Genomic DNA, 19,249 nt, shown 5'->3' with positions numbered 1-19,249 from the left:
TTTCTAGTGGAAGCCATTGCAGGAAACTTTCCTTTTTGGAGAGTTTTTGGAAACTTTGAAAGTTTTTTTTTCCCTGAAGTTTTTGTTTTGTTCTCATCTTCTGATTGGACAGTGCCTTGATTGGAGCAGATTCCATCAGGAGCCCCTTCAGAGAAGTAACAAACGCTTTGTTTTCCATCAGACATTTTTCAAGACCTGAAGTGGAGAAAAAAAATGCTGAAAACACTAAATAGGAAGAGTCTTTCAAGCATTTTCAAGTGATTTTTGGAGCAATTTTGCTCCAAAAAACCTGAAAACTCTCAGTGTAGACGTAGCCTAAGAGGCTTTAATGAGCTGCTTCTGGCATCTTCTGTGTCGCAGACTTCTCGTCTGCTCGCACCTTTGTCATCTGGTGAGTGTAGAACAATGTGTCATCTCCCGTCTGTGTCTTCGCCGCTACGTTCTCGTTCATGGAGACGCGCAGAGGTGGCGGTCACCTGTAGCGCACGCGGCTCCATCTGTCTTCTTAAGTACTACTTGGATGCTGATGAAGGAGACAGCCAAGATTACAAAGAACGGGGGGTGTTTATAGTGTTTATAGGAGTTTTTCAATTAATGCAAAGTTGAGGTAAGGTGACCGCCATCCATTGCAGCTCCGGTCATAATAACAGCTGGGTTTTTGCTTGACAGCGCTAGACCCCGCTCTATGGTAAAGCCTAAAACTGGCTCATTATTGTATTCAAAAAGCCCAGCAAATTTTCAAATATACTTTATATTTTAATTTGTCTCTGTTTTGTTTCCAAAATCTCTATTTTTAAAATAGGAACCTTGTCCCTCAGCCAGAGGTGGGCAATTAAGTTTCCCGAGGGGCCACGTAAGAGACCGTGACTGGTGTGGAGGCCAAACCAATAGGCTGAAATTCCACTCAATATTAATATTAAGCAGGGGTGGATATATCATTGCTGCAGCCTGTGCAGCTGTACAGGGGCCCCAGAGGTAAGGGGGCCCATTAACACCTCCAAAGAGCTTTTGGTCCGCAAAGGGACGATATTTTGTTCTTGAACAGGGGCCTTTTCTGTCTGTGGCCACCAGTGCTCCTATGTACAGTATAAGCCCACATACAGCCCCCTATATACAGTAGAATCCCCCACAGTCTCCTATATACAGTATGAACCCCTAAATAGCCTCCTATATATACAATATAAGCTCCCCACATTGACTCCTATATACAGAGTGAGCTGCACATAGGCCCTTATATACATTATGAGCTGCACATAGCCCCCCAATACAATATGACCCGCACATAGCCTCTCTATAGACAGTATAAACGCCACATAGCCTCTCTATAGACAGTATAAACGCCACATAGCCACTCTATATACAGTATGAACCCCACATAGGATCTTTATATACAGTATGAACCCCCACAAAGCCTGCTATATACTTTCAGCCCCACATAGCCCCCTATATACAGTATGTACCTTGACAGTATGATCCCCACATAGCCCCTATATACATTATGAGCCCACATAGCCTCCTATATACAGTATGTGCCTCTTATAGCCCCCTAAATACAGTATGAGTCCCCACATAGCCTCCTATATACAGTATCAGACCCATATAGTCCCCTATATATGGTATGAACACCCACAGAGCCCCCTGTATACAGTATGAACCCCACATAGCCCCTATACACAGTTTGATCCCCACATAGCCCCTATATACATTATGATCCCACATAGCCTTCTATATACAGCATGAGCCACACATAGCCCCCTATATACATTATCAGCCCCGCATAGTCCCCTATATATGGTATGAACACCCACATAGCCCCTATGTACAGTGTGAGCCCCACATAGCCCCTATAAACAGTATGATCCCATATAGCCTCTTACAGTCATATGAAAACGTTTGGGCACCCCTATTAATGTTAACCTTTTTTTCTTTATAACACTTTGGGTTTTTGACTCATATGACTGTATACAGTATGAGTCCCCATGCAGCCTCCTATATACAGTATGAGTCCCCATGCAGCCTCCTATATACAGTATGAGTCCCCATGCAGCCTCCTATAAACAGTATGAGTCCCCATGCAGCCTCCTATAAACAGTATGAGTCCCCATGCAGCCTCCTATATACATTATGAGTCCCCATGCAGCCTCCTATATACAGTATGAGTCCCCATGCAGCCTCCTATATACAGTATGAGTCCCCATGCAGCCTCCTATATACAGTATGAGTCCCCATGCAGCCTCTATATACAGTATGAGTCCCCATGCAGCCTCTATATACAGTATGAGTCCCCATGCAGCCTCTATATACAGTATGAGTCCCCATGCAGCCTCCTATATACAGTATGAGTCCCCATGCAGCCTCCTATATACAGTATGAGTCCCCATGCAGCCTCCTATATACAGTATGAGTCCCCATGCAGCCTCTATATACAGTATGAGTCCCCATGCAGCCTCTATATACAGTATGAGTCCCCATGCAGCCTCCTATATACAGTATGAGTCCCCATGCAGCCTCCTATATACAGTATGAGTCCCCATGCAGCCTTCTATATACAGTATGAGTCCCCATGCAGCCTCCTATATACAGTATGAGTCCCCATGCAGCCTCCTATATACAGTATGAGTCCCCATGCAGCCTCCCATATACAGTATGAGTCCCCATGCAGCCTCCTATATACAGTATGAGTCCCCATGCAGCCTCTATATACAGTATGAGTCCCCATGCAGCCTCTATATACAGTATGAGTCCCCATGCAGCCTCCTATATACAGTATGAGTCCCCATGCAGCCTCTATATACAGTATGAGTCCCCATGCAGCCTCCTATATACAGTATGAGTCCCCATGCAGCCTCCTACATAGAAGGTAGAAAAGAAAAGTGACAGTGCCTTGATGAATCAGAACTTTAGTAACATAAAAGTAAAACGTGCCTTGAATACAGTTTTATTATGTAACAGGTGAAATAGGCTATCTCGAGTATAATGGGGGAAATAGTGACCTCTAGAGATGCCCATTCATGGGAGTTACACTGTTTGCATTCTGCGCAGCTGGGTGACAACCTCTTTAGCAGTTATAATGGTGGCCATATTAGTTGTCAGTCACCCAGCGATGGATTTCTGTATCTGCGGCTCATGCTATCTGACCGCGGTGTGTGAGATCTGTATTTCCGCATCTGCAGTCAGTACTGTGAGATATATGGGCGGATAGTTTCTCCGCTGGGAGTTGTCTTCTATTTTCTGCTTGGTATTTTTAGGTTTTTTTTTTATTACGATACAGAAGTCATTGGGGACACAGAATCCAACTTACTGTAATATCGAAGGGTCACCTGAGCCCCCCCCCCCTCCTGTCCCAATAAATCAGCTCTCCGCGCTCCTCGGTGCTACTGTGTGCAATAAACGCCTCTCCACAATATGAAACCTTCCCCGATTGCATTATATATGACGCCTAGCAAAGGAAGAGAAAAGTCAGTGCAACCCACAAGAATCCACAAATCTATGCACCCCGAGTACATAACCTCCAGTGTCCCCCATTCAGTGTTTCATAGGGGCAGTGCTATACTAGTTATATTCTTGTACATAGGAGGCAGTATTATAGCAGTTATATTCTTGTACATAGGGGGCAGTATTATAGTAGTTATATTCTTATACATAGGGGGCAGTATTATAGTAGTTATATTCTTGTACATAGGGGGCAGTATTATAGTAGTAATATTCTTGTACATAGGGGGCAGTATTATAGTAGTTATATTCTTGTATATAGGAGCAGTATTATAGTAGTTATATTCTTGTACATAGGAACAGTATTATAGTAGTTATATTCTTGTACATAGGGGGCAGTATTATAGTAGTTATATTCTTGTACATAGGGGGCAGTATTATAGTGGTTATATTCTTGTACATAGGGGGCAGTATTATAGTCGTTATATCCTTGTACATAGGAGCAGTATTATAGTAGTTATATTCTTGTACATAGGAACAGTATTATAGTGGTTATATTCTTGTACATAGGGGGCAGTATTATAGTCGTTATATCCTTGTACATAGGAGCAGTATTATAGTAGTTTTATTCTTGTACATAGGGGCAGTATTTTAGTAGTTATATTCTTGTACATAGGGGCAGTATTATAGTAGTTATATTCTTGTACATAGGTGCAGTATTATAGTAGGTATGTTCTTGTACATAGGGACAGTATTATAGTAGCTATATTCTTGTACATAGGGGCAGTATTATAGTAGGTATGTTCTTGTACATAGGGACAGTATTATAGTAGCTATATTCTTGTACATAGGGGCAGTATTATAGTAGTTATATTCTTGTACATAGGGGCAGTATTTTAGTGGTTATATTCTTGTACATAGGGGGCAGTATTTTAGTAGTTATATTCTTGTACATAGGGGCAGTATTATAGTAGTTATATTCTTGTACATAGGGGCAGTATTATAGTAGTTATATTCTTGTACATAGGGGCAGTATTATAGTAGTTATATTCTTGTACATAGGAGCAGTATTATAGTAGTTACATTCTTGTACATAGGGGCAGTATTATAGTAGTTATATTCTTGTACATGGGGAGCAGTATTATAGTAGTTATATTCTTGTACATTGGGGCAGTATTATAGTAGTTATATTCTTGTACATAGGGGGCAGTATTATAGTAGCTATATTCTTGTACATAGGAGGCAGTATTATAGTAGTTATATTCTTGTACATTGGGGCAGTATTATAGTAGTTATATTCTTGTACATAGGGGCAGTATTATAGTAGTTATATTCTTGTACATAGGAGGCAGTATTATAGTAGTTATATTCTTGTACATTGGGGTAGTATTTTAGTGGTTATATTCTTGTACATAGGGGCAGTATTATAGTAGTTATATTCTTGTACATAGGGAGCAGTATTATAGTAGTTATATTCTTGTAAATAGGGGCAGTATTATAGTAGTTATATTCTTGTACATAGGGGGCAGTATTATAGTAGTTATATTCTTGTACATAGGGGCAGTATTATAGTAGTTATATTCTTGTACATGGGGCAGTATTATAGTAGTTATATTCTTGTACATAGAGGGCAGTATTATAGTAGTTATACTCTTGTACATAGGAGCAGTATTATAGTAGTTATATTCTTGTACATAGGGGCAGTATTATAGTAGTTATATTCTTGTACATAGGAGCAGTATTATAGTAGTTATATTCTCGTACATAGGGGGCAGTATTATAGTAGTTATATTCTTGTACATAGGGGCAGTATCATAGTAGTTATATTCTTGTACATAGGGGCAGTATTATAGTAGTTATATTCTTGTATATTGGGGTAGTATTTTAGTGGTTATATTCTTGTACATAGGGGTAGTAGTATACCTCTATTAGACCCTTTGCTCACCTCAGAGCTCAGGAGACTTTCTTCTCCAAGTACAGGGATACAGTTGTATTTGGTAGGTCGGGCTCTCTAGATACCACCTGCCTTATAGCGGTTCTATTCACTTTTACTGATATCATCCCTCAGAGACCCTCCTCCTCCTCCTCCTTCTTCTTTCTCTTATATCTTTACTGGAGATGGGGTTAGTTGTTTGCTATTTAGGGTTAGCAGATTGTTTTTGCATTCTTCTTCTTCTTCACCGCAGAGTTTGGAAAAGTCTAACAAGGAAAGAAAAGCCAATGTGGTTTCTTACTTTATCTCCTTTTATCATAATATCTGGTCAATTGTAAAGGCGCGGGCTCGGTCAGAACTGCAGAAAATAAAATCAATCATCAGTTCTTCTTTGTGGAGCGAGAGACTGAGAGGAGCTTAAAGATTCCATTTAATTGAACTGCGGTATGGTGCGAGACGACGGTGCGAGTCCTAATACGCGACCAGAGAGTTGCACGAGGGTGAAATTAAATCTCGGTAAGCTGCACCTTGTATAGATCAGAGAGGTGGAAACAACATGGAGAAAGAACACTTAGGATTGTGGCCAAAATCCCAGAATCACATCACGTACGGACTCTTGAGCTTGTTATTTGGGGTTGGGGCCATTCTGCTGACAGCACCACACTGGACGCAATGGTAAAAAGGGATGATCCCACTTCGGGTCCCAGTAGCAGTGTAGTGTGGACAGGACCCTCGGTGCCAATTTGCATTGAGGGGTGCAAAAATATCCTTTGCCTCCAACCTGTTCGGCTTTGTGCAGGGTGAGGGTCCGGGACCTACATGAGGAAGCACCGGCTCGTTATCATTTTGGCTATGTAGAGCGCAACCGTCCAGATCACAGAGGCTGAATCATCTGCACGTTTTTGGGCCAGCAAGGGTAATAAAATAGTTAAAACTTTATAAATTTGTAGTTACATTTTATGTTTTTTATTTACTGTCATGTGGTTTCTGGCCATCGAATGTCACTGCATCTGGCTGCGCAGAATGCTCCCTGACTTTCTATTGTTAATCATCAGCATTCCCTTGGTGTTTAAATACCCCTTCCTTCCTTTGGACTGGTGCTGGTGATATGGGAAATAATGTCACGGGTGTGTCACAGGTGACAGACAGTTATGTGGTTTCAGGCCTTAGAAGGTCACAGTGTCTGGCTGTGCAGATTGCGCCCTGACTTTCCATTGTTCCTGCTGTGGCTTTCCTGCTGGATTCATCTCTCTTCCTTTTAGACCCAGCAGGAGCTCGCCTTCCACCCAGCTGCTGAGCATTAGTATTCCCTTGGTGTTTAAATACCCCTTCCTTCGTTTAGACTGGTGCTGGTGATATTTTTAATTCCTTCAAGTCTTGGTTGCAAGCAGGTGGCTTGTACTCCTCTGTGGTATTGTTGCTGAAAACTCTGCTGAACTTCTACCTGATTCATCTAATGATAAGTAGTTCATGCTTTTTCCCCGTGTGTCCTCCTTGTGTCTTCTATATTGTTTAGTGGGGTTGATGAAGAGCTCATCTCATCCGTTCACTATTTAGGGCCCAGCATTAGGGACACCTAGGGTCAGGTATCCGACTCGGCGCATAGGTGCAAAACCTATCTAGGGTGGCGATGATGAAGAAGTCATCTCATCCATTCACTATTTAGACTCCAGCACTAGGGATACCTAGGGTCAGGTATCCTGCTCGGTGCATAGGTGTGGAACCAATCTAGGGTGGTGAGGGACCCCAGGGACCAGCAGTAGGATTGGTCAGGGGTCACCATCTTCCCTCTCCCTAGACACAGGGTTTCCCTTTCCTTTCGCCCTCCGCTTAGTACTTCCCCGTACCTAGTGTGACAAGCGCACAGTGCCGATGCCCACCCTGTACTTTGCAGAGACAGCGCATGTGTGATTGTACCATCCTCAAAGTGAGATGACATCTACTGTAGAAGGAAGGCCGGGAGCTACTGAGCATGTGCGACCGGTCCTCAGTGCGCTACAGGACAAATCCGTCAGCAAAAGCATCAGACGCTTTTGGAATTTGTTTCCATGTGACAAGTTTATCCATTTTATATATTTTAACCATTGAACGATGACAAATATATCAGAACATTCTGTAATTCATGCTGATTAGTGATGAGCGAGTACTAAAAAGCTCGGGTGCTCGAAGCTCGGGCCGAGCCTCCCAAGATACTCGTGTACTCGGCCCGAGCACCGAGCCCAATGTTATCCTATGGGAGACCCGAGTATTTTTGTGAAATGACCCCCCGGCAGCATGTAGAAACCCTAAAAATGTCACAAAAGTCTCAGAAGAGTGCTCAAATGACATGGCAACAGCATGGGGAAGACCCCTTGAAGCATTTATCACTCAAAAGTCACAGCTGTGAACAATTTTGTCCAAGTTTTACGCCATTTTTACGGACTCACCAGAAAACCTTCCAAAATGACACCAAAATGAATTTTCATGGCGGAAATGTTAAGGGCACATACCCAATAGTGAGATAGAGCTGGTGTATGTTACTTTTTGAGATTAATACATGAAAGATTTTACGTGAAAACCTTGTGTGGCACTCCGATGTCCAAAACGCACGTTTTGTGCTTTTTACTAACGATGTCGGTCATTTTTTTTTTCATTCTATCTCCCGTCGGTCTGTCTCTCTCTGTCTTGTCTGTCCCCCTCTCACAGTCTGTCGGTCAGTTCCCCCCCCTCTCTCTTACTTACCGTTCCCCGATCTCCGGCGCGGCGCTGCACGGCTGTTCAAACTCCGGTGGCTTTTCCTCTTTTGAAAAAGCCGGCCGCTCATTAAACAATCTCCTATTCCCTGCTTTCCTGCTTTTCGGCGCCTATGATTGGTTGCAGTGAGACACGCTCCCACACTGAGTGACAGCTGTCTCACTGCACCCAATCACAGCAGCCGGTGTGTGTATACTGTGCAGTGAAATAAATAATTAAATAATTAAAAAAAACGGCGTGCGGTTCCCCCAATTTTAATACCAGCCAGATAAAGCCATACGGCTGAAGGCTGGTATTCTCAGGATGGGGAGCTCCACGTTATGGGGAGCCCCCCACCCTAACAATATCAGTCAGCAGCCGCCCAGAATTGCCGCATACATTAGATGCGACAGTTCTGGGGCTGTACCCGGCTCTTCCCGATTTACCCTGGTGCGTTGGCAAATCGGGGTAATAAGGAGTTAATGGCAGCCCATAGCTGCCACTAAATCCTAGATTAATCATGTCAGGTGTCTCCCCGAGATACCTTCCATGATTAATCTGTAAATTACAGTTAAAAAACACACACACCCGAAAAATCCTTTGTTAGAAATAAAAAACACTAACAAAGTCCCTCATTACCAATTTATTAACCCCGACAAACCCTCCATGTCCGGCGTACTCCACAGTCCTCCAGCGTCGCGTCCAGCTCTGCTGCATGGAAGTGACAGGAGCTGCAGAATACACCGCCGCTCCGGTCACCTCCACGCAGCTAATGAGATGAGTATAGCGATCAGCTGAGCTGTCACTGAGGTTACCTGGATCCAGCGGTGGATGCAGCGGTGGCCGCGGGTAACCTCAGTGACAGCTCAGCTGATCGCGCTACTCACCGCCGCTCCAGTCAGCTCCATGCACCAACTGAGGTGAGTATAGCGATCAGCTGCTGTCACTGAGGTTAATCGCGGCCACCGCTGGATCCAGCGGTGGCCGGGAGTTACCTGACTGACAGCAGCTGATCGCGCTATTCCCTTCATTAGCTGCGTGGAGGTGACCGGCGGCTTTTACTATTTTGAAAAAGCCGGCCGCTCATTAAACAATCTCCTATTCCCTGCTTTCCCCGCCCACCGGTGCCTATGATTGGTTGCAGTGAGACACGCCCCCACGCTGAGTGACAGGTGTCACACTGCACCCAATCACAGCAGCCGGTGTGTGTGTGTATACTGTGCAGTAAAATAAATTAATAAATAATTAAAAAAAAACGGCGTGCGGTCCCCCCCCATTTTAATGCCAGCCAGATAAAGCCATACGGCTGAAGGCTGGTATTCTCAGGATGGGGAGCTCCACGTTATGGGGAGCCCCCCAGCCTAACAATATCAGTCAGCAGCCGCCCAGAATTGCCGCATACATTATATGCGACAGTTCTGGGGCTGTACCCGGCTCTTCCCGATTTGCCCTGGTGCTTTGGCAAATTGGGGTAATAAGGAGTTAATGGCAGCCCATAGCTGCCACTAAATCCTAGATTAATCATGTCAGGCGTCTATGAGACACCCTCCATGATTAATCTGTAAATTACAGTAAATAAACACACACACCCGAAAAATCCTTTATTAGAAATAAAAAACACACACATATACCCTGGTTCACCACTTTAATCAGCCCCAAAAAGCCCTCCATGTCCGCCGGAATCCAGGATGCTCCAGCGTCGCTTCCAGCGCTGCTGCATGGAGGTGACCGGAGCTGCAGAAGACACCGCCGCTCCGGTCACTTCCACGCAGCAAATGAGGTGAGTAGCGCGATCAGCTGAGCTGTCACTGAGGTTACCCGCCGTCACTGGATCCAGTGACAGCGGGTAACCTCAGTGACAGCTCAGCTGATCGCACGGCTGTCTTCATTAGCTGCGTGGAGGTGACCGGAGCGGCGGTGTCTTCTGCAGCTCCTGTCACTTCCATGCAGCAGAGCTGGACGCGACGCCGGAGTCCGTGGAGTACGCCGGACATGGAGGGTTTGTCGGGGTTAATAAATTGGTAATGAGGGACTTTGTTAGTGTTTTTTATTTCTAATAAAGGATTTTTCGGGTGTGTGTTTTTTAACTGTAATTTACAGATTAATCATGGAAGGAATCTCGGGGAGACGCCTGACATGATTAATCTAGGATTTAGTGGCAGCTATGGGCTGCCATTAACTCCTTATTACCCCGATTTGCCAACGCACTAGGGTAAATCGGGAAGAGCCGGGTACAGCCCCAGAACTGTCGCATATAATGTATGCGGCAATTCTGGGCAGCTGCTGACTGATATTGTTAGGGTGGGGGGCTCCCCATAACGTGGAGCTCCCCATCCTGAGAATACCAGCCTTCAGCTGTATGGCTTTATCTGGCTGGTATTAAAATTGGGGGAACCGCACGCCGTTTTTTTTAATTATTTATTTATTTATTTTACTGCACAGTATAGACCCGCCCACCGGCTGCTGTGATTGGGTGCAGTGTGACACCTGTCACTCAGCGTGGGGGCGTGTCTCACTGCAACCAATCATAGGCGCCTGTGGGCGTGGAAAGCAGGGAATATGAGATGGCTGTGTACAGAGCACAGCGCGCCGGCCGGTATAAAGGCTCGGTGACGCTGTGCAGGCCGGCCAATCACTGCAATTCCACAACTAACAGGGCTGTGGCATTGCAGTGGTCTGCCAGCCAATCCCTGCATGAGGGCTGGCTCTCAAAAGAGCGCCAACATGCAGAAATGAAGACCACGAGTAAAGCACGAGTATTGCAAAATTACTCGGTACCCGCCGAGTAGCCCGAGTACAGTGATACTCGTGCGAGTACCGAGTAGTAACAAGCATACTCGCTCATCACTAATGCTGATACTTTAAGAAAGATTGCTAAGCAACCAGAACTAACAGATCAAAGAGGATACAGTAAGCTGAGGGATGGCTGTGGATGTAATGCACTGGTTATACAGTGTAGGGGTTTCCAGACTGTGTGGTCTATAGGGTGCTTTCCACGCTGCGACATCGCTACCGATATATCGTCGGGGTCACGTCGTTAGTGACGCACATCCGGCACCAGTAGCGACATCGCAGCGTGTGACACCTCAGAGCGACCTAAAACGATCGCAAAAGAGGTAAAAATCGTTGGTATTGGAGAGGTCGCTCCTACACCAAAAATTGTTGACAGGTGAGTACGATGTTGTTTGTCGTTCCTGCAGCAGCACACATCACTGTGTGTGACACCGCAGGAACGACGAACATCTCCTTACCTGCCTCCACCGGCAATGAAGAAGGACGGTGGTGGGCGGGATGTTATGTCCCGCTCATCTCCGCCCCTCCTCTATTGGACGGCCGCTTAGTGATGCCGCAGTGACGTCGCTATGACGCCGAACGCACCTCCCCTTTGAGGGAGGGATTGTTCGCTGGTCACAGCGATGTTGCTGACAAGGTATGTGTATGTGACGCTGCCGTAGCGATAATGTTCGCTACGGCCGCGATCACCAAATGTCGCACGAACGACGGGGGCGGGTGCTATCACACTCGATATCGCTAGCAATCGCTAGCGATATCGCAGCGTGTAAAGTACCCTTTAGACTTAAGAGTGCTTTACACGCTGCAACGTCGCTAACGATATATCGTCGTGGTCACGTCATTAGTGACGCACATCCGGCGTCGTTAGCGACATCGCAGCGTGTGACACCTAGGAGCGACGATCACCGATCGCAAAACCGTCAAAAATCGTTGATCGTTGACACGTCGCTCCTTTTCATAATATTGTTGGTGGTGCATGCCGCTGGTTGTTCGTCATTCCTGCGGCAGCACACATCGCTACGTGTGACACCGCAAGACCTCCGAAAATCTTTTACCTGCGTCCCGCCAGCAATGCGGAAGGAAGGAGGTGGGCGGGATGTTACGTCCCGCTCATCTCCGCCCCTCCGCTTCTATTGGACAGCTGCCATGTGATGTTGCTGTGACGCCGAACGTCCCTCCCCCTTAGAAAGGAGGCAGATCGCCAGTCACAGCGACTTCGCAAGGAAGGTAAGTCCGTGTGACGGGTGTTGGCGATGTTGTGCGCCACGGGCAGCGATTTGCCCATGACGCACAACCGACGGGGGCGGGTACACTCGCTAGTGATATCGATAGCAATGTCGCTGCGTGTAAAGCGGCCTTTAGTCTCAGTCTCGCTATTGTTCTCAGTCTCATGTTACTCTCAGTGACTCCATGTATTATGATTGATCAGTAGACCCGTCCCGTTATGTATCAGTTTTTGCCGCAGAATGTAACAAGCCATAAATGCCATTCTCTTCACTTTACAGCGGATTCAGGTGTCACTCATTGTTTGATGTTTTTCACTTTGTGTGATTTGGTGTCTCATTAAATAAATTGTGGGAAAATTTGAAACACATCATTATCAGCATCAGCGCCCAATGAACATAAAACCCAGATTCTCTGATGAATGCGGCCGGATGGAGATGTAAGTGCGGCAGAGCTGTGTGTGTCTGATGTAGCAGAGATAAATCTGAGAATCTGTAATGTAGCATGGGTGAGGGGTTGTCAGTTATTGCATATCTAAATGCAAAGATGAAGTGTAAGGGTTAAACATGACTGATGCAGCCGTGCTGAAGTGTCCAATATAAGAGGTGAGTTCATCAGGTGTAGTGGTCCTGAGAACAAGACACTTCTGTGGGTGATCCCTCCGGTCTTGCAGGGTTTCCATGCTGGACTCAATGCGTCCATTGCCCCTGTGATGACGGTATGTCCCATGTGACCGCTATAGCCTCACATAATATAATGAGGGTATGTTACATGTATCCAATATATGTCTATATGTTATGCAATGTATGTGTCTATGCATTGTAACTGGAGATCAGCAAATTCCCAGGCTCAAAACTGTCCCAGTTACCATGAACAGTTGTAGTATGCTCTCAGGTCTTTCCAGTATAAAGAACAAAGGTTGGGAAGGGGTTAAACAAAAATACAATATACTCATCAGTCCTAGGCCTTCAACAGTTCTTACTTCACCACTGCCACGACTCCCCAGTCCTCTGCGCCAGTCTACATAGCCTGCATTAGCTACCAATACTCAAAACCAGTCTACAGTTCTCCACACCAGTCTCTGGTCTTCTGTGCCAGCCTTCAGTCCTCTGCGCCATTCTTCAATCCTCTGCCCCAGTCTCTAGTTCTTTGCTCCAGTCTCCAGTCCTCTGCAAACGTCTACGTCACCTGCATTAGCCACTAATACTTGACCCCAATCTCCAGAACTCTTAGCAACTCTCTGGTTTTCTGCACCAGGCTCTGGTGGTCTGTGCCAGCCTCTAATCCTCTTTGTCATCCTTCAATCCTCTGTGCCATACTTTGATTTTCTGCCCCAGTCTCTAGTTCTCTGCGCTAGTCCCCAGTCCTCTGCTTCACTCTCAGTTTCTCCAATTCTCCTCAACAGTCTCTGGTCCCCTGCCCCAGCCACCCATCCTCTGCGCCATTCTCCACTCTTCTGTACAGTCTCTGGTCCTCTGCCCCTCTACCCCAGCCACCCATCCTCTGCACCAGTCTGCAGTTCTTCACGACAGTCTCTGGTCCTCTGCCCCAGCCACCCATCCTCTGCACCAGTCTGCAGTTCTCCGCGACAGTCTCTGGTCCTCTGCCCCAGCCACCCATCCTCTGCACCAGTCTGCAGTTCTCCGCGACAGTCTCTGGTCCTCTGCCCCAGCCACCCATCCTCTGCACCAGTCTGCAGTTCTTCGCGACAGTCTCTGGTCCTCTGCCCCAGCCACCCATCCTCTGCACCAGTCTGCAGTTCTTCGCGACAGTCTCTGGTCCTCTGCCTCAGCCACCCATCCTCTGCACCAGTCTGCAGTTCTTCGCGACAGCCACCCATCCTCTACGCCATTCTCCACTTTTCTGCACCAGTCTCAGGTCCTCTATACCAGTGTCCCATCTTCTGCATCAGTCTCCAGTTCTCCACAACAGTCTCCGGTCCTCTGTACCAGTATCCCATTCTCTGCACCAGCCTCCAGTTCTCCGTGCTACTCTCTGGTCCTCTGCCCCAGCCCCCCATCCTCTGCATAAGTCTCCAGTTCCTCCAGTGCTGAGGTCAGTGATTGTCTTCTTGCAGTCACGTTGGGGTGATATCCATCGCCCAAACCCATACATTAGGCCAATCATTGACCTTTGCGTTGGAAGACATAAGACCCATGATCGGCCTTGCTCCATTTCCGGAATAACTGACTACCCACAATTTGCATTTACCGGATATCTGAAATATGGGGGAAATTCCTAATAAAGTTGGATACGCATAATGTAATGTATGCATGTAATAATCTGTAATCAGCCGCCGTACGGTATAATGTGCTTCTGTATAGGACACGTGTCGCTTTTATGTCTACCACCGCCTTGGTTGGATCCAATGTTTAACCCTGTCCGTTCTGCTGGTGTCTTGCAGCTCTACATCCAGACCACCACCCTCACCATCTCCATGAATCTCAGTGCCTCGGTGGCTCTGGGGATGCTTTACATGCCGAAGGTTTATATAATCATCTTCCATCCGGAACTGAATGTGCAGAAACGCAAACGCAGCTTCAAGGCGGTGGTGACAGCGGCCACAATGTCGTCACGTCTTTCTCACAAGCCAAGTGACCGGCCCAACGGGGAAGCCAAGACAGAGCTCTGCGAGAATGTCAATCCAAACAGTGAGTATGAGAAACGGCTTACGTAGCAATTCCCTCACCCTATTAATGTGCCCGTCCCCCAGAGCTGTGGGTGTTTGGCAGCCATAATATAAGGGGTTGGATACGGGGCAGTGAGCTGAATCTTTGTAGTAAGTAAAGGAAATTTTTGCTTTACATGGAAACATTGAATTAAATATTGAACACATCACCAATTTTCTAAGTAAATATGTTTCTAAAGCTGCTATTGACATAAATTTCTCACCAGCGATATCGCTAGCGTGGGTACCCGCCCCCATCGGTTGTGCGACATGGGCAAATCGCTGCCCGTGGCGCACAACATTGCCCAGACCCGTCACACTACTTACCTGCCCTGCGACGTCGCTGTGACCGGCGAACCGCCTCCTTTCTAAGGGGGCGGTTCGTTCAGCGTCACAGCGACGTCACAGCAGCGTCACTGAACCGCCGCCCAATAGAAGCGGAGGGGCGGAGATGAGCGGGACGAACATCCCGCCCACCTCCTTCCTTCCGCATTGCGGGCGGCGGCAGGTAAGGAGAGCTTCCTCGTTCCTGCGGTGTCACACGTACTGATGTGTGCTGCCACAAGAACGAGGAACAACATCGTTACTGCTGCAGCAACGATATTCGAGAATGGACCCTCAGGTCACCGTTGAGCGATTTTGCACGTTTTTGCAACGATGCAAAATCGCTCAAAGTTGTCACACGCAACGGCATCGATAAAGCGACCGGATGTGCGTCACAAATCCGTGATCCCAACGACATCGCCGCAGCGTGTAAAGCTCCCTTTAGTTCCTTCCATACATTTTCTATTGGATTCAGCTCCGGTGATCGGTTCGGCCATTCTGCAGCTTTATTTTCTTTCTCTGAAACTAGTTGAGAGTTTCCTTGGCCGTGTGTTTGGGATCATTGTCTTGCTGAAATTTCCACCACGTTTCATCTTCATCACCTAGAATGTCTCTGTACATTTCTCCTTTCATCCTTCCTTTAATCATATGAAGTTGGCAAGTACAGTATTCTGAAAAACAGCCCCACACCATGATGTTCCCACCTCCACACTTCACTATTAACGGTGATTTACCTTTTGGCCTCCAAACATGGTGTGTATTATGGCATCCAAAAATTAAATTTTGATCTCATCTGACCAGACTATATTCTCCCAGTAATTCAGTCTTGTCTAAATCTTGTTGAGCAAACTTTAAACGCTCTTGAAGATGCTTTTTGTTCAGCAATGGAGTCTTACGTAGTGAGCGTGCATACAGGAGCGTGCATACAGGCCATAGAGGGGGAGTGCATTCGTTATTGTTTTCTTTGAAACAGTCGACCTGCTGATTCCAGGTCTTTGTGTACATCTTCACAAGGTGATTCTTGGCTCTTGGACAACTCTTCTGATTTGTTTCACTCCTCTGTCTGCAATCTTGCGGGGAGCTCCATGTTCTTCCCATTTCCAGATTACAGCCCCCAAAGTGCTCACTGAAACTTTCAGTAGTTTAAAAATTACTCTGTAACCAATGCCATCACTATGTTTTGCAACAATAAAGATGTGAAGGTCTAGAGACAGCTCACTGGTTTTACTCATCATTAGATGTTTCTTGTGTGATAATGGTAATGAGATACATTTTTATAGGCCATCAGTTTAACCTACTAATATTATTTTTCACTACATAGTTACATAGGTTGAAAAAAGATCTAAGTCCATCTAGTTCAACCTTCCTCCACCAATTCAGTGGCAGGATTTACTATTAATTACTGATAGACTTCAGCTAGTGTCTTGACTTTTAATGGCTTATTACACCTTCCTTCTTCACGTGTTCAATACTTTTTCCCTGTGTCATTCTTCATTATTACATCTCACTAAATTTATGGATATCTATGGGTTGATTTCTTTGCCTTTGTGGATTGGATTGGTTGTTACTGACATCTGGGGAGAAACTCATGTCAATAGCAGCTTTAAAAATATATGTACTTAGGAAATTGGTGATGTGTTCAATATCTATTTCACCGTAGAATTTTCCATTTGAATTGCGAATTCCTTTGACCTAGGACAAAGATTCATGTCACTGCCCCTGCTTTCACCCGCTGTATCTGTCATTTACCAAACACTAGGACCCGGTCCGGAGTGAGCCGTCGTCCCTAGCATTGTCTTGCAGCTCAGTCATCGCTCCCGTTCACCCTGGATTTAGCGCTGTTTTTCCCACAGTTGCCGGTTACATTGAGCTATTTTTACCCCAGTATAAGCGAGCGCTGATCTGTGTCAGGTTTCAGTGTTGGCCCAGGGTCCCATTGATCAGACGTCTGCTCAGATGTGGACGCACACAGCAGAACGCACTCGCCATACACACAGTGCATTCAGTGGACATGAATAACACAGCAGGGCAGCGAACTGAAGCGTGACCAGCGGCCAAAGCCTGCCGAGTGTACAGGAGAGAAACCGCGCGGTGCAATGAATGGTGGTGGTAGTAGTGCTGGAGATGTAAGGAATGGTGGTGCTAATAGTGACAATGTAGGCGGTGATGGCGCAATAGATAGTGGTGGCGGTGTCTCTGTAGCAGGAATTGGGGGTGTCTCTGTGGCCGGTATTGGGGGGGTTTCTGTAGCCGGTATTGGCGGTATCTCTATAGCCAGTATCGGCGGTGTTTCTGTAGCCAGTATAGGCGGTGTTTCTGTAGCCGATATCGGCAGTGTCGCTGTAGCCGGTATCAGCGGTGTCACTGTAGCTGGTATTGGCGGTGTCTCTGTAGCCGGTATCAGCGGTGTCACTGTAGCCGGTATCGGTGGTGTCTCTGTGGCCGGTATCGGCGGAGTTGCTGTAGCTGGTATCGGCGGAGTCGCTGTATCAGGTATCGGCGGTGTCTCTATAGCCAGTATCGGTGGTGTCTGTGTAGCAGGTATTGGCTGTGTCACTGAAGCCAGTATCGGCGGTGTCTCTGTAGCCGTATCGGTGGTGTCTCTGTAGCCGTATCGGTGGTGTCTCTGTAGCCGGTATCGGTGGTGTCTCTGTAGCCGGTATCGGTGGAGTTGCTGTAGCTGGTATCGGCGGAGTTGCTGTAGCTGGTATCGGCGGAGTTGCTGTAGCTGGTATTGGCAGTGTCTCTGTAGCTGGTATCGGCGGAGTTGCTGTATAAGGAATCGGCGTGTCTCTGTAGCTAGTATCCGTGGTGTCTCTGTAGCTGGTATTGGCGGTGTCACTGTAGCCGGTATCGGTGGTGTTTCTGTAGCTGGTATTGGCGGTGTCACTGTAGCCGGTATCGGCGGTGTTTCTGTAGCCGTATCGGCGGTGTCACTGTAGCTGGAATCGGCAGAGTTGCTGTAGCTGGTATCGGCGGTGTTTCTGTAGCTGGTATCGGTGGTGTCTCTGTAGCCGGTATCGGCGGAGTCGCTGTAGCCGGTATCGGTGGAGTTGCTGTAGCTGGTATTGGCGGTGTCTCTGTAGCTGGTATCGGCAGAGTCGCTGTAGCTGGTATCGGCGGTGTCACTGTAGCCGGTATCGGCGGTGTTTCTGTAGCTGGTATCGGCAGTGTCGCTGTAGCGGGTAATTCCGGTGGTAGCAGCACCTTTCTCAGTGCGCGCTCAGCGCTCCGCAGACCTGTGATATGATATGAGCGGCTGAGACAACATGAGCACATTACATAATTAGATCTGAAAGCCGCACAAGAGGGACTCGCAGGAGCAGCACCGTATCCAGGCCAATCGATAGCCGCGCGCTAAACACAAGCGATGTTCCAGGCAGGAAAGCGTTAATGCTGGCGCTATAAATAGAAGGTGCGAGGTCGCGTCAGTCCCGGTTCCTTCGCTTTCTGTCCTAGTTTCTAAAAATAGGCCGTTTTGTTCCCATTTTCTGCTCTTTTCGCTGAAGCTTCTTCCTTCCTTTGGGAGTAAAATTCTCATCAAACCCGGCAGCTGGTGGTGGTAATACCGCTCTCTCGGGGGTCGGGGCTCCTCCTTACCGGGGATAAAACCTGCACGCTGCTTCCTTCATGTCTGCGGGTCCTGCAGCTCGTGGGGCACAGTGACATCTAAAGTCATGGACGGGTACAGCCATCGGGGCAGAGTGATGGGAGACAATGGGCAAGAGGGACTACTGCAGGCTCTATGAGTAATGCAGGGGTGTGAATACTAATGCAACAGGGGCCTAGGAGAGAAGCCGCCTCATCACTTCTGCTGTTAGGTAAGAAAAGCTTGGTCAAGACCCTCCAAGAGACTGGGGAATTGCTCCAAGTATATGGAGTGGAAGAAAAACCAAAGACCCTCGGGAAGCAAAATCCAGCATCAGAAGGGGGGCAAAGTTTGGGGTCTTGAACAGTTCTGCAACTTTATATATATATAAGTTTTTGCTGCAGCAGAAATATCAATTCTGGGTCCTGAGAACAGGTGGAAGTCACACAACCTGCCCAGACAACGAGAAAGCGAAGACACCGCTGAGAAGGAAACTGGAAGATTTAAGAAATCTGCAGAAAGGACTTGGCTGCATACGTTTTCTGCAGCAAGAAATGTGCATCTGTGAATTCTG

The 19,249-nt window shown here is 47.0% G+C and overlaps 1 protein-coding gene across 1 annotated transcript in view; it reads left to right on the top strand.

The window, feature by feature from the left end:
• GRM7 (glutamate metabotropic receptor 7) overlaps nucleotides 1–19,249 on the top strand; it is a 519,969-nt gene that overhangs the window by 464,382 nt on the left and 36,338 nt on the right. Inside the window, exon 9 of the mRNA XM_075321597.1 lies at nucleotides 14,499–14,745. Within this exon, the coding sequence (XP_075177712.1) occupies nucleotides 14,499–14,745 (247 nt within the window). The remainder of the gene's footprint in view (nucleotides 1–14,498; nucleotides 14,746–19,249) is intronic.

The sequence above is a fragment of the Anomaloglossus baeobatrachus genome, chromosome 8 (assembly GCF_048569485.1).
Source record: "Anomaloglossus baeobatrachus isolate aAnoBae1 chromosome 8, aAnoBae1.hap1, whole genome shotgun sequence".
Lineage (NCBI taxonomy): Eukaryota > Metazoa > Chordata > Amphibia > Anura > Aromobatidae > Anomaloglossus > Anomaloglossus baeobatrachus.
Note: the sequence above shows the minus strand (reverse complement) of the source record. Positions and strands in the feature narration are given on the sequence as shown.